The following is a 12,752-nucleotide window of genomic DNA, read 5'->3' on the forward strand; positions in this document are numbered from 1 at the left end:
CTCTTACTACCTTGGGAGGGTGGAGGCCTCTACAGTTGAGGCTCCCACCAACCCAGTTGTTCCCAAATCTGACCATGACCAAAGCCCCGACTTGCTCTTTCTGTGCTCCCAGTCCCTGGCGGGGCCACGCCCATCCGAATCGAGTCGTCATCTTCACACGTGGCCGAAGGGCAGACCCTGGATCTGAACTGCGTGGTCCCTGGACAGGCCCATGCCCAGGTCACATGGTACAAGCGCGGGGGCAGCCTCCCCACTCACCACCAGGTATGGGAGTTGGGGGCAGGACATAGGGGGAGGGCTGCTGGATGTGCGGGCCCTGGCTAGGGGCCTGTCCCCGAAGCTCTGCCCGGGAAGGAGGGCCTGGGATCCCCTGTGGGGTGCAGTGCCTGCCTGCGTCAGAGGTTGGACCCTGGCCCCAGCCTTCAAGGATTCCAAGTGCCACCTCGTTCTGCTCCCCTCCCGTCCTGTCCCTGCTCAGGCCCACGGCTCACGGCTGCGGCTGCACCAGGTATCCCCGGCTGACTCGGGCGAGTACGTGTGCCGCGTGGTGAGCAGCTCTGGCCCCCTGGAGACCTCAGTCCTGGTCACCATCGAGCCCTCTGGCCCTGGCACCGTTCTCGTCCCTGGTGAGGATCCCTACAGTGGGGCTGGGAAGCAGCAGGAGGGAAGAAAGGAGGGCTCGAGAGCCAGATCAAGTGGGCTTCATCCCTAGGGCCCGAGAGCATGGGCTTTGGAGTCTGGCTTGTGTGGGCTTGAGTCCCAGCTCCTCTGTCCACACTGAAATGCTACACGAGGGATTCCTCTCGGTGTGTCACTTTCCTCATCTGTAAAGTGGGGCTAGTAGAGCTCTTGCAGCAATTACACGAGTTCCTTAAAGGCTGGAATTGCACCTCTGGGATCTGAGAGGGTGATTTTAGGCGGTGCCCTGATTAAACATTTTTTTATATTAATAGTGATAATGTTAGGGAAAAAACATCAACACGTCAAACCTGTCATGATTGCATGGAAATCATTGGCTATGATGGGGCTGTGTGTTTTAGGGTTTTCCTAAGTGAATCGATTGAAAGGAAAGTGTAAAGGAATTAATAGCACAGGGAGCACATGGCCGTAGCAGACATCATGATAATAGTACCTGAATTGCTAAGTAATGAACGTGATATGCACTTACGAGGTGCTGGGCCCTGGTAGTTTTACACATATTAACTCATTTCACCGTAACAATAACCCTCTGAAGTAGGTATGATTGTTCTGTCTGCTTTACAGATGGGGAAACTGAGGAATGGAGAGGTGAAGGAGCTTTCCCAAGGTCACACAACTAATAAATGGCAGGGCTGGGTTTTGAACCCGGGCAGTCCGGCCCCAGAGTCTGGGCTCTTAGCCCCATACTACTCAAGTCTGGGAAACGTTAGTGATCTGTGTGGAGCTGCCTGGCCCTGAGCCCTGGCCGCCAGTGGTGCCGGGAGCACAGGAGATGGTGGGACCATTGTCTGGGGCTGGGCTGGGAGAATGAGGCGCCAGGCTAGCCCAGCTGCTCCAGGCTTCAGGGGAATGGGGAGGGGGGAATCAAGGCCGTCTCCCTGTGGCCTCTGGCCCGAGCATCTGGGCACCCAGGGGCAGGGGCTGAGGGCACAGGGAGTCCCAGCTCACTGACTTCTTCCTGTGCCCCAGCCCCGGGCGGAGCCCCACCCATCCTCATCGAGACCTCCTCCTCCCACGTGGCCGAAGGGCAGACCCTGGATCTGAAATGCGTGGTGCCTGGCCAGGCCCACGCCCAGGTCACATGGCACAGGCGCGGGGGCAGCCTTCCCGCCCGGCACCAGGTATGGAGCCTGGAGAAAGCAGGATGTGGGCATTCCCACCCCACCCCGTCCCCCGCCCGGGAGGGAAGGTGGCCCCAACATCCGGGGCTTCAGGAAAATGGCAGCAGGAGATCACTGGGAGTCACGAGTTCAAGAATAGGCTGGGCATGGTAGGGCCGTCACTGGCTGCCCAGCACCTTGGTGCAAATTAGAAAAGGACACCTCTTATTCAAGACACTGGACTTTCTCCTGCCAGGAAAAGCATAATAGTAAACATACCCCACAATGTCTAATGTCAAAGGGGGTCACCTTTGGCAGGAGGCAGCGTCCGCAATGGTACATGACAGTCCTGGGGTACAGGTATGAGAGGGCTGGGGCGTCTGACGGCTCACTCTCCCCACTCTCGCCCCACCCTGGCCAGGTCCACGGCCCCCTGCTGAGGCTGAACCAGGTGTCCCCTGCCGACTCTGGCGAGTACTCCTGTCGAGTGGCCAGCAGCTCAGGCACTCTAGAGGCTTCTGTCCTGGTCACAATCGAGGCCTCCAGCCCAGGCCCCATTCCTGGTGAGTGACAGCAGCAGTGGGCGGTTCTGGGCACAGGCTTGGGGGCCCCTTCCTGGCCTTGCTCCCCGCTGCTTTCCAGCAGGGCTCTAGCCCTCGGCTCCAGGAAGGTCCTCCAGCCCCTCCCCCAACCACTGGGAACCAAGGTCTCACCACGGCATCTCGGCCCCCAGGGGACAGGGACCCTTCTTAGGTCAATGGTGCTCAGCCATGTCAGTGATTCTCAAGCCACTGCACCTCCAGGAGGGCCAGCTGGCACTTGGTGCCACCGCCTTAGGTCTCTGCCTGCACCCCCGGGGCCGCCCCTTTCTCACCCACCCATTGTGCCCACAGCCCCAGGACTGGCCCAGCCCGTCTACATCGAGGCCTCCTCCTCCCATGTGGCCGAAGGACAAACCCTGGACCTGAACTGTGTGGTACCCGGGCAGGCACATGCCCAGGTCACGTGGTATAAGCGTGGGGGCAGCCTCCCCGCCCGGCACCAGGTACAGGGGCCGGGGATGGGGAGGATTCAGGGCAGGCAAGTTTTGACCTGCAGTTGCCTTCTGCATCCCAAACCTTCTTCACACAAACCCTGGCATGCTTGGGGACCCCAGGGGATAAAATACTTTGCGGGGAGGAGTTCAGCAGCTGGGAATTGGGAGACCTGGGTTTTTCTCCTGGCTTTGCTGCTGAATCATTTCCTGCAGCAGTTTCCCCCTCTGAAGAGGGGATGGAGTGGACTTGTAGGAGTCTGTGAATGAAGCTTCCTCCAACTGGAGCCCTGAGCTTCTGAGAACTCTTGGGCACTGGCACAGCCGGCCTTGGGGACTTGCCCTGTCCCGAGCGCTCTGGCACGATGGCCACCCTCTCCTCACTCCGACAGACCCACGGCTCCCGGCTGCGGCTCCACCACGTCTCCCAGGCTGACTCCGGAGAATACGTGTGCCGTGTGGTTGGCAGCTCGGGCCCTGATCACGAGGCCTCCTTCACGGTCACTGTCCCGCCCAGTGCAGGGTCCTCCTACCGTGAGTGAGGCAGACGCCACGGGCAGGGGGAGGCAGGGAGACACTGGGGCTGAGGTGGGGGGAGGGGAGGCGGGGGAGCCCACCCAGCCCTGCTGAGCCCAGCCCTCTGCCTCCGTCCTCCCCCAGGCCTTAGGAGCCCTGTCATCTCCATCGACCCGCCCAGCAGCACCGTGCGGCAGGGCCAAGATGCCAGCTTCAAGTGCCTCATCCATGATGGGGCAGCCCCCATCAGCCTTGAGTGGAAGACTCGGAACCAGGAGCTGGAGGGTGAGCGGGGGCGGGGGGTGGGGGGCTGGAGGCGGGTGTGAATGCACGAGGATCACCACTGGCGGCTGGGCAGAGATGACCATGGCGCCAAACTTTCTGTGGGACCCCGGGTAAAGCCCTTCCCCTCTGGGGACTTGGAGTCCCTATCTGGATGGTGAGAGGGCTGGACCCAGGAGTCTCCAAGGACTTGTTTATCAACCCTCTGTGACCCTGTGAGCTGGATACACCCAGACTGGAGGGGTCGGGGCCATGGGGCACTGCTGTGCCTACTGGCAGCGCCAAGGCAGGAGGACACCCTCACTGACCACACCCTCCTTGATGCCAACCCCGCAGACAACGTCCACATCAGTCCCAACGGCTCCATCATCACCATCGTGGGCACCCGGCCCAGCAACCACGGTGCCTACCGCTGCGTGGCCTCCAATGCCTATGGTGTGGCCCAGAGCGTTGTGAACCTCAGCGTGCACGGTGAGGGCCTTCGACCCCGTGGGCTCTGACTTCATGTTTCCAGCCCTGATTCCGAGCTCAGAACCTCCAGGCTTAAATCCAGCCTCTGCTACTGCCTCCCTCTTGGGCATTCTCCCTCTCTGAGCCTCGGTCTCTACATGGGTGCAGTGGGGAGACTAGTGCCCACTGGCAGTTACTGGTAAGGGGGCTGTGCCAGTGCACGTGACCAGCAGAGCCCTGCATGTGTATCACTGGTGTCATTCCTCTGGGCAGGGCCCCCTACAGTGTCTGTGCTCCCCGAGAGCCCCGTGCGGGTGAAAGTGGGAAAGGCCATCACCCTGGAGTGTGTCAGTGCTGGGGAGCCCCGCTCTTCTGCTCGCTGGACCCGGATCGGTGCCCCCACCAACTTGGAGCAGCGGGCACCTGGGCTGGTGGACAGCCACACGGTGCTGCAGGTGATGTCAGGCGGGGTCCCATCTCTGGATCTGAGGCCCAGTCAGGGCCCGTTCTTGAGCAGTTGCCTGGAGGAGAGAGTGGTGGATGGACAGATGGGTGATGAATTGGTGGAGAAAGGGAGGGATGGGATAGGTGGATGATGGCTAGATTGGAAGACGGTCAGGAAGAAAGAAGGAAGGTGGAAGGAGGAATGGGTAGAAGGATGGGTCGGGTGGTTGGGTGGGTAGGTGGATGGATGGATGGATGGGTAGATGGGTGGATGAGTGGATAAGTGGGTAGATGTATGGATGGATGGATGGATGATGGATGCATGGACGGGTAGATGGGGGCGGTGGATGTGTGGCTGGATAGACTAATGGGATATCTTGAGTGTGAGCCCTCAAGCAGCCAGTCAAATAGGAAAGCTAAAAACAAAGGGACGGGTAGAAGAAAGAGGTGAAACCAAGCCAGAGGGCTGATGCCAAGGTCCCCCCCACAGTGGCCCCATAACCAACATCCTTGCTTCTTCCAGATTTCGTCGGCTAAACCATCAGATGCAGGCGTCTACGTCTGCCTAGCTCAGAATGCACTGGGCACAGCGCAGAAGCGAGTGGAAGTAATTGTAGACACGGGCACTGTGGCCCCAGGGACCCCCCAGGTCCAGGTAGAAGAAGCCGAGCTGACTGTGGAAGCTGGACACACGGCCACCCTGCGCTGCTCAGCCACAGGTGTGGACGGGGGCTGGCACACAGGGCAGGCAGAGCAGCGGGCCCTGGGGCCTGAATTTAGACACAAGAGACCTGAAGATGATGTCATGCTCAGGAAGGGGGCTTTGCTGCTGGCAATCTCCCAATGATGGCTGAGGTGCCCACTTTGTGCCCCGCATGAAGGAGCAAGCTTACCCAGGTCCCTTCCTGACCATCCCACCCCCAGCCAGTCCTGGGGCAGCCCACCAACCTCTGCCATTTCACTCCACAGGCAGCCCCACGCCCACCATCCGCTGGTCCAAGCTGCGCTCCCCGCTGCCGTGGCAGCACCAGCTGGAAGGTGACACGCTAATCATCCCACGGGTAGCCCAGCAGGACTCGGGCCAGTACATCTGCAACGCCACTAGCCCTGCCGGGCATGCTGAGGCCACCATCGCCCTGCATGTAGAGAGTAAGGCCCTCGTCCACCCTCCTCGGGCTACCCTCTCCACACTGCATGGAGGTCTGAGCCCCCCAACCAGGCCACACCCTGGACAGAACTCCAGGAAACCTATCTGGAGGGTCACATGCACCTCAGGCCCCGGAGCCTGCCCTAACCTAAAACCCACGTCCCCTCCTGGGACCTTGGCTTCCGTCATCCCCAGTCCTCTGGGCTCCCTGTTCAGCTTCCCTAGTCCTTTGGCAAGTCGCCAGGGCCCAGCACCTGCTCCCATCCTGACCTCTGCTCTTCACCGCCCTGACCTCTGTGTCTCCAACCCCAGGCCCGCCGTATGCCACCACAGTCCCGGAGCACGCCTCGGTGCAGGCAGGGGAGAAGGTGCAGCTCCAGTGCCTGGCTCATGGGACGCCCCCGCTCACCTTCCAGTGGAGCCGTGTGGGCGGCAGCCTCCCTGGGAGGGCGACCACCAGGAATGAGATGCTGCTCTTTGAGCCTGCGGCCCCTGCAGACTCAGGCCGCTACCGCTGCCGGGTCACCAACAAGGTGGGCTCAGCTGAGGCCTTCGCCCAGGTGCTGGTCCGAGGTGAGCAGCCCCAGCTCAGGCTGGGCAGAAGGGGGTCAGCTTTCCTCCAGGCGCTTGTCCGAGCCTTTCACTTACCCCTCAGCTGGTGCCAGGGGACCCCCACCTGGGGCACGAAGACCCCCCTCCGCTACCCTAGCTGGAATGCCTTTTCCCCCAGGAAGACCCCGGTCACTGAGTTCTCAGCAACTCTAGCTCTCACTGCTGCATCCCTCCCTTGGCATTGACCTCATACTGCCAGAGGCTATGTTTACATGAGTACCCCAGCCTGCCTCGCCTGCCAGGCGGAGGATGCTCCAGGGCAGGGCCTGGACCCAGTCATCTCAGCAGCCCCGGGCTTGTCCACCACAGCACCCAGAGCGGGCTGCGTAAATGCTGGACGGTGACAACAATGAATGTGTGATAGGGCAGCACCCGCCCCCGGATGCCCAGGGTTTCAGTGGATCTCCAAAGAATCCCACATCTCCGTGGTCTCCTCAAGAGCCTGGACTGAAGTGAGCCCAGGTCCTGGGTTCAGTGCACAGCCCGATCACTTGATAGTTGTGTGACCTTGGCCAAATCAGTGAACCTCAAGCCTCACTGTCTTCATCCTGTAGAGTAGAGAGGACAATGCCAGCACATAGGCTGACTTAGAAAGGGACACATATGTAGAGTCCGTGGCACCTAGTAGGCACTTGGTAAATGGTGATAGTATGCATTTGACCCACCCTCCCATATGTCCCCTGCACCCGGACATCAGGTGCCTTCACCTGGGATCCTCCTGTTTTAAATTTCTTTATTTAGTTAGTTAGTTAGTTAGTTAGTTATTTTTGGCTGCATTGGGTCTTCGTTGCTGCAAACGGGCTTTCTCTAGTTGTGGCGAGTGGGGGCTGCTCTTCATTACGGTGCACGGACTTCTCATTGCGGTGGCCTCTCTTGTTGCAGAGCACAGGCTCTAGGCGCACGGGCTTAGTTGCTCCGCGGCATGTGGGATCTTCCAGGACCAGGGCCTGAACCCGTGTCCCCTGCTTTGGCAGGCGGACTCTTAACCACTGCACCTCCAGGGAAGTCCCTCTCCTATTTTAGACTAGAGCCAGAATAGTCTTTGCTGTCCTTCCTTCAGGTGTCTGAATCTTTCCAAGGCCGACCCCTCCCACTCTCGCCTTGGGCTGCCCTCCCCTCCCGAAGGCCAGGAGCTTCTGGAAGCACAGCCCAGCACTCCACAGGCTCTTATTTGTGTTGATTGAACGACTGCACGAGTGAGCAGATGAATGAATCTGCCAATGAAAGGTCTTTTTTCCCTGGTCAGAGAGGCAAACAGGAGAACGTCCCCTGAATGTTAGGATGGGGGTTTCCTGGGTCCTGGAGGGGCATCGGGGATATCACACACACACGCGCGCGCGCGCGCGCACAACCTCTTACCTGTCCCCGCAGGCCCCTCCGGCTCTCTCCCCGCCACCCCCATCCCAGCAGGATCCGCGCCCACCGTTCAGGTCACGCCTCAGCTGGAGACCAAGAGCATAGGGGCCAGCGTCGAGTTCCACTGTGTCGTGCCCAGCGACCTGGGCACTGAACTCCGCTGGATCAAAGAAGGGGGTCAGCTGCCTCCCGGCCACAGCATACATGATGGGGTGCTCCGGTGAGTGGGGGCAGGGGCAGGACTGAACTTGGGCATCCCAGCCCAAGGCACCCAGTGGGGCTGTTAGAATACCTAGCCTACTGGGCTTAGCGTAAAACAATGGCCTTGGGCAAGTCACTTCACCTCCCTGAGCCTCAGTGTTCTCAGCTGTACAGTGGGTTATATGAGACCAGAACGAGATAACCTAAAGCACTTAACACAGTGCTTAGCATGTGGAAGGCCTTCAGTAATCAGTGGCCCATGTTCGTATTATTGTTAAAGGGAAGAGAACGAGCTCTGAGGCCAGATATATACATATGACCCAGATCTCAGCTCTGCTACTTGATAACTGTGTGATCTGGAACTCTAGGCCACAAGGCCTTGGTCTAAAATGGGTGTGGTGACACTCACCCTGATGTCCTACCTACCTCCCATGGTTATGGGGAGACTAGAAGTTTACATCGTGTGCTGATACTTGACGACTTTTAACTCCCACACAATTGCAAAGTATTCTCACCAGTTGTTTTTATTCGCTGATGTCTTATTATTTTTTTCTTTACAGAATCCAGAACTTGGACCAGAGCTGCCAAGGGACGTATGTTTGCCAGGCCCATGGACCATGGGGACAGGCCCAGGCCAGTGCCCAGCTTGTTGTCCAAGGTAGGTCGGTGGCTTCAGGCTCCTGCTAAGAGCAGGGGACAGAGATGAAGTGCACAGGGACCATATTCCCCAGGAAACCCCTTAAATGTGTACAAATAAAGAGAATTATTCGATTGTATCTAGCTTTCGTCTAGCACAGAGTGAGGGGGCTTGACAAATATTGCAAGGGAGGGGGGAAGAAGGGAGCTGGGCGGAGTCAGTGGGTGCTCAGACAAACCAATGAAAATGACCGCGGATGCACAAGTGAGTAAAACGAATGAACAAAGAGCCAACAAGTGAGCGTGCTAATGGGTGGATGCACGAAAAAGCGAATGAAATGCTGAATGCCTCGGGCTCCAGCGCTCACCTTTCCTGGGGCAGTCTGCGGCCTCTCTGGGCCCAGGCCTGCAGCAGGCTGGCCTCACTCTGTTCTGCCTCATCCTCCCCAGCTCTGCCCTCCGTGCTCATCAACATCCGGACCTCCGTGCAGACCGTGGTGGTCGGCCATGCCGTGGAGTTCGAGTGCCTGGCCCTGGGTGACCCCAAGCCTCAGGTGACATGGAGCAAAGTTGGAGGGCGCCTGCGGCCTGGCATCGTGCAGAGCGGAGCCATCGTCAGGATCGCCCACGTGGAGCTGGCTGACGCAGGACAGTACCGCTGCACTGCCACCAACGCCGCAGGCACCACCCAGTCCCATGTGCTGCTGCTCGTGCAAGGTGAAGGCCGGCAGGGACCTCTGCGGGGCCGGGGAGCGTGCAGGGGCTGCTCTCACGCCATCTCCTGCCTTACCTGCGCTACTCCTCCTTCCTGCTCTCTTGGGGATTTTCAGTTTGGTGTATTTAGGGAGCAGGTTTCATAACAAGCAGGTGCAGCAGGGGAGAGCAGTGAGTGTTCCTCTGGGGCAGCTGGAACTTGCAGGGAAAAGCTATGCCATGGGGCATCAAGAGGAAATCAGATAAGCAGTCTTCACCTGCTGGAGCTCCTGCTCTGATGAGGACCTACAGCTCAGTCTGATGGCAGAGACAGCACGAACACAAAACGTAAAAGACAGTAAAACATGGACAATGGATGATGCCAGGCAGACACAATCTGTGTGTTCTTCAAAGGCTATTCTTTTTCACCCCAAGCCCTATGACTTGCCCCAAACTTACCCACACTGCCCTAGTACCCCCTTTTCAGGTCCCCAGAGGGCTGCACAATTTTCCACCCAGGTGTGTCGAAGAGGCTTGGCCTGTGGAGTCAGTTGGACCTGTCCCTGAGCCCTGGCTCCTCCTGGTTCCACCTGTGCAGCCAGGCGTGAACGGCCACAGTTTCCTCATCTGTGAAATGGGGGCATAGTTCCTCCCTTCCAGGGATGGCACGAGGATTAAATGAGTCAGGACACGGGCTGGGCTCACAAACGGTTGGTGTCATCAGGTTGATGGCCTGTGTCTCCTCCTCCCCTCTCAGCCTTGCCCCAGATCTCAACGCCCCCAGAGGTCCGTGTGCCCACTGGTTCTGCAGCTGTCTTCCCCTGCATGGCCTCTGGGTACCCCACTCCTGACATCACCTGGAGCAAGGTAAATGCTAAGCAGGGAACCAGCGGCCGTGCCTGAGGGGCAGGGATCAGGTCTTCACCATCTCGGTGCCCCCAGGAGCTGGCCCAGGCTTGGCCCAGAGTATGCGCTCCGTGTCTGAGGGTGGGCCCCAGGCAGGGATGGGAGACAGGCCCCGTGGAGGTGTGGGCCAAGGCCAGGGTTCAAAGTGCCAGTGTGTTTGCAGCTGGATGGGAACCTGCCGCCCGACAGCCGCCTGGAGAACAACATGCTGCTGCTGCCCTCGGTCCAGCCCCAGGACGCAGGCACCTACGTCTGCACCGCCACCAACCGCCAGGGCAAGGTCAAAGCCTTTGCCCATCTGCAGGTGCCAGGTGAGACCACACACCCGGGATAGGCGGCACCCTGCCCGCCACCTTGTGGGTGGCGTCTTGAACTGTGCTTTCTGCCCGCAGAGCGGGTGGTGCCCTACTTCACGCAGACCCCCCACTCTTTCCTGCCGCTGCCCACCATCAAGGATGCCTACAGGAAGTTTGAGATCAAGATCACCTTCCGGCCCGACTCAGCCGATGGTGAGCAGGGGAGGAGCTGATGGGGGCGCCCAGGGCTGGGGATCTCCGAAGTCACCGCCATCGGGGTATGAGCCCTGGCAGCCCCCAGTCCTCAGCCTTCCCTGCCCCAGGGGCTCCAGGCCGGCCGGGCCTCCCCCTCTGGCTCTCTCATGCCTCCTCTTCTCCATTCCCTCCTCTGTGATACCTGCACCCAAGCCTCCCCCGGACCCTCTGCCATTGGTGCAGCAACCCCCCGTCCTTCTGTCCCATCTCCCGCCTCCTGTCTCTGCTCCTTTCTCCTTTTCCCCATCTCTCACCCTACCCTCCTCTCTCTCTCTCTCTCTCTCTCTCTCTCTCTCATCTGTCTCCTCCCACCTCTTACGGGTCTCTGACTTTCACTGTCCAGGCCTCCTTCTCTACTCGGGTGAGTCTCCACCTCCCTCTCCTCCTTCAGGTAGACCCTACAGTGTAAGTGAAGCAAATTCAGCTTCTTTTTAGGGGCTCTCAGCAAGGCCCTTCTATTTAGGGCCCCATCCTGAGAGTGAGACGCCCTGGCTGTGTGGGGTGTGCTGGAGGGAGGGACAGCAGTTAGCGAGGGGAAGGGCTCACAAGCTTGGGCCGTTCGTTCCGGGGCTGGGCAGACAGGGAGCCCGTAGCTGGACGGGAGGCCCTAACACAGCTATGCCCGCCCAGGGATGCTACTGTACAACGGGCAGAAGCGGATCCCAGGGAGCCCCGCCAACCTGGCCAACAGGCAGCCCGACTTCATCTCCTTTGGCCTTGTGGGCGGGAGGCCCGAGTTCCGGTGAGACCCTCGCCCTCCCGGTTTACAGGGGAAGGGGGGCTGGGGGACTAGATGGCAGGACTTTCGTCAGGCACACACCACCCTGGGCTGAGTTGTACGACGGAGGTTCTGAAAGAAGGAGGAGATGTGGCCGTTACCCTCGGTGACCCCCCGTGCTGCCGGGGTCAGCACAGTGCGCCAGCCGGGTGGCGGAGGAAGCAGCCTCAGACTCGCACACAGTTGCAGCAGAAATACTCGGCGATGCTGAGTGTGTCCTTCCGGGGTGGGACTGCTGCAGGCCAGAATTCATTCATTCATTTATTCATTCAGCAGTTTTTTGCTGAATACCTACTATGTGCCAGGCACTGATACAAACAAAACAAATCAAGTTCTGGCCCTTGTGGGAATGTATATTCTCGTTGGGGAAGACCAGCCGCAAACAAAGAAGGAAAGAAACAAGGGCATCTCAGAGGGAGGAGAGCTCAGACGCACAGTGAGGCCAGGTGCTAGGCTGTAGGGCCTAGCGCCAGGGGCACTTGGAGCCCCGGGGGCTGCTCTGAATTAGCTCCCAGGGAAAGAGCGTAGGAGGAGAAGAACTCCTGGGGAGGGGCAGGGATAGGGTGAGCTGGGGGTGGTGATGGACCGAGAGCACAGGGCAGGGACAGGAACTGGAGCAGGATGGCAGGGAATGGCGTCGACACCTTTGCCCAGCCTGGGCTCCCTGCCCAGCCCTTCCTACAAACCCCATATCCGCTCTCTCCCGCTCTGGCCCTCCCTCCCACCCCGTGGAGCAGGTTTGATGCAGGCTCGGGCATGGCCACCATCCGTCACCCCGCACCGCTAGCACTGGGCCAGTTCCACACCGTGACCCTGCTGCGCAGCCTCACCCAGGGCTCCCTGATCGTGGGCAGCCTGGCCCCGGTCAACGGCACCTCCCAGGTGAGACCCAGCCCCGTTCCTCTATTCCTAGCCCCTCCCCGCCTCCGCTCGGCCTCTGCCATTCCTGCCTTACCCCCTGTCCAGGGCAAGTTCCAGGGTCTGGACCTGAATGAGGAGCTCTACCTGGGTGGCTACCCCGACTATGGCGCCATCCCCAAGGCAGGGCTGAGCAGCGGCTTCATAGGTGAACCCCCTCCCCACCTTCAGCCCTGGCCAGACCTCACCTGGCTGGCAGAGCACCTGGGAGGGCACTGCAGGGCGTGGGTTGGAGCTGGGCAGGCCTCCCAGCAGCCCTGCCTTGGCTCATCCTGCCTGCCCGCCCCCCAGGCTGTGTCCGGGAGCTGCGCATCCAGGGTGAGGAGATCGTCTTCCACGACCTCAACCTTACAGCGCACGGCATCTCCCACTGCCCCACCTGTCGGGACCGGCCCTGCCAGGTAACCCCACACCGCACACTCCTCCCGGC

The 12,752-nt window shown here is 59.9% G+C and overlaps 1 protein-coding gene across 2 annotated transcripts in view; it reads left to right on the forward strand.

Annotated features, from left to right (window-relative positions):
* The window catches only part of HSPG2 (heparan sulfate proteoglycan 2), a 102,843-nt gene that overhangs the window by 82,431 nt on the left and 7,660 nt on the right, over positions 1 to 12,752 (forward strand). Inside the window, exons 63-84 of one of the 2 annotated variants that reach the window (XM_055083712.1) lie at positions 113 to 264; positions 479 to 626; positions 1,669 to 1,820; positions 2,221 to 2,362; positions 2,693 to 2,844; positions 3,225 to 3,366; positions 3,493 to 3,633; positions 3,967 to 4,101; positions 4,354 to 4,535; positions 5,048 to 5,243; positions 5,494 to 5,673; positions 5,984 to 6,244; positions 7,655 to 7,859; positions 8,401 to 8,498; positions 8,927 to 9,193; positions 9,927 to 10,036; positions 10,239 to 10,386; positions 10,468 to 10,584; positions 11,257 to 11,368; positions 12,142 to 12,286; positions 12,371 to 12,470; positions 12,614 to 12,723. In XM_055083712.1, coding sequence (XP_054939687.1) covers positions 113 to 264; positions 479 to 626; positions 1,669 to 1,820; positions 2,221 to 2,362; positions 2,693 to 2,844; positions 3,225 to 3,366; positions 3,493 to 3,633; positions 3,967 to 4,101; positions 4,354 to 4,535; positions 5,048 to 5,243; positions 5,494 to 5,673; positions 5,984 to 6,244; positions 7,655 to 7,859; positions 8,401 to 8,498; positions 8,927 to 9,193; positions 9,927 to 10,036; positions 10,239 to 10,386; positions 10,468 to 10,584; positions 11,257 to 11,368; positions 12,142 to 12,286; positions 12,371 to 12,470; positions 12,614 to 12,723 — 3,395 coding nt within the window. Of the gene's footprint in view, positions 1 to 112; positions 265 to 478; positions 627 to 1,668; positions 1,821 to 2,220; positions 2,363 to 2,692; positions 2,845 to 3,224; positions 3,367 to 3,492; positions 3,634 to 3,966; positions 4,102 to 4,353; positions 4,536 to 5,047; positions 5,244 to 5,493; positions 5,674 to 5,983; positions 6,245 to 7,654; positions 7,860 to 8,400; positions 8,499 to 8,926; positions 9,194 to 9,926; positions 10,037 to 10,238; positions 10,387 to 10,467; positions 10,585 to 10,969; positions 10,988 to 11,256; positions 11,369 to 12,141; positions 12,287 to 12,370; positions 12,471 to 12,613; positions 12,724 to 12,752 lie in introns of those variants that run through there. The other variant, XR_003679168.2, reaches the window with a different exon arrangement.

This window comes from Physeter macrocephalus, chromosome 3 (genome assembly GCF_002837175.3).
Source record: "Physeter macrocephalus isolate SW-GA chromosome 3, ASM283717v5, whole genome shotgun sequence".
Taxonomy (NCBI): domain Eukaryota; kingdom Metazoa; phylum Chordata; class Mammalia; order Artiodactyla; family Physeteridae; genus Physeter; species Physeter macrocephalus.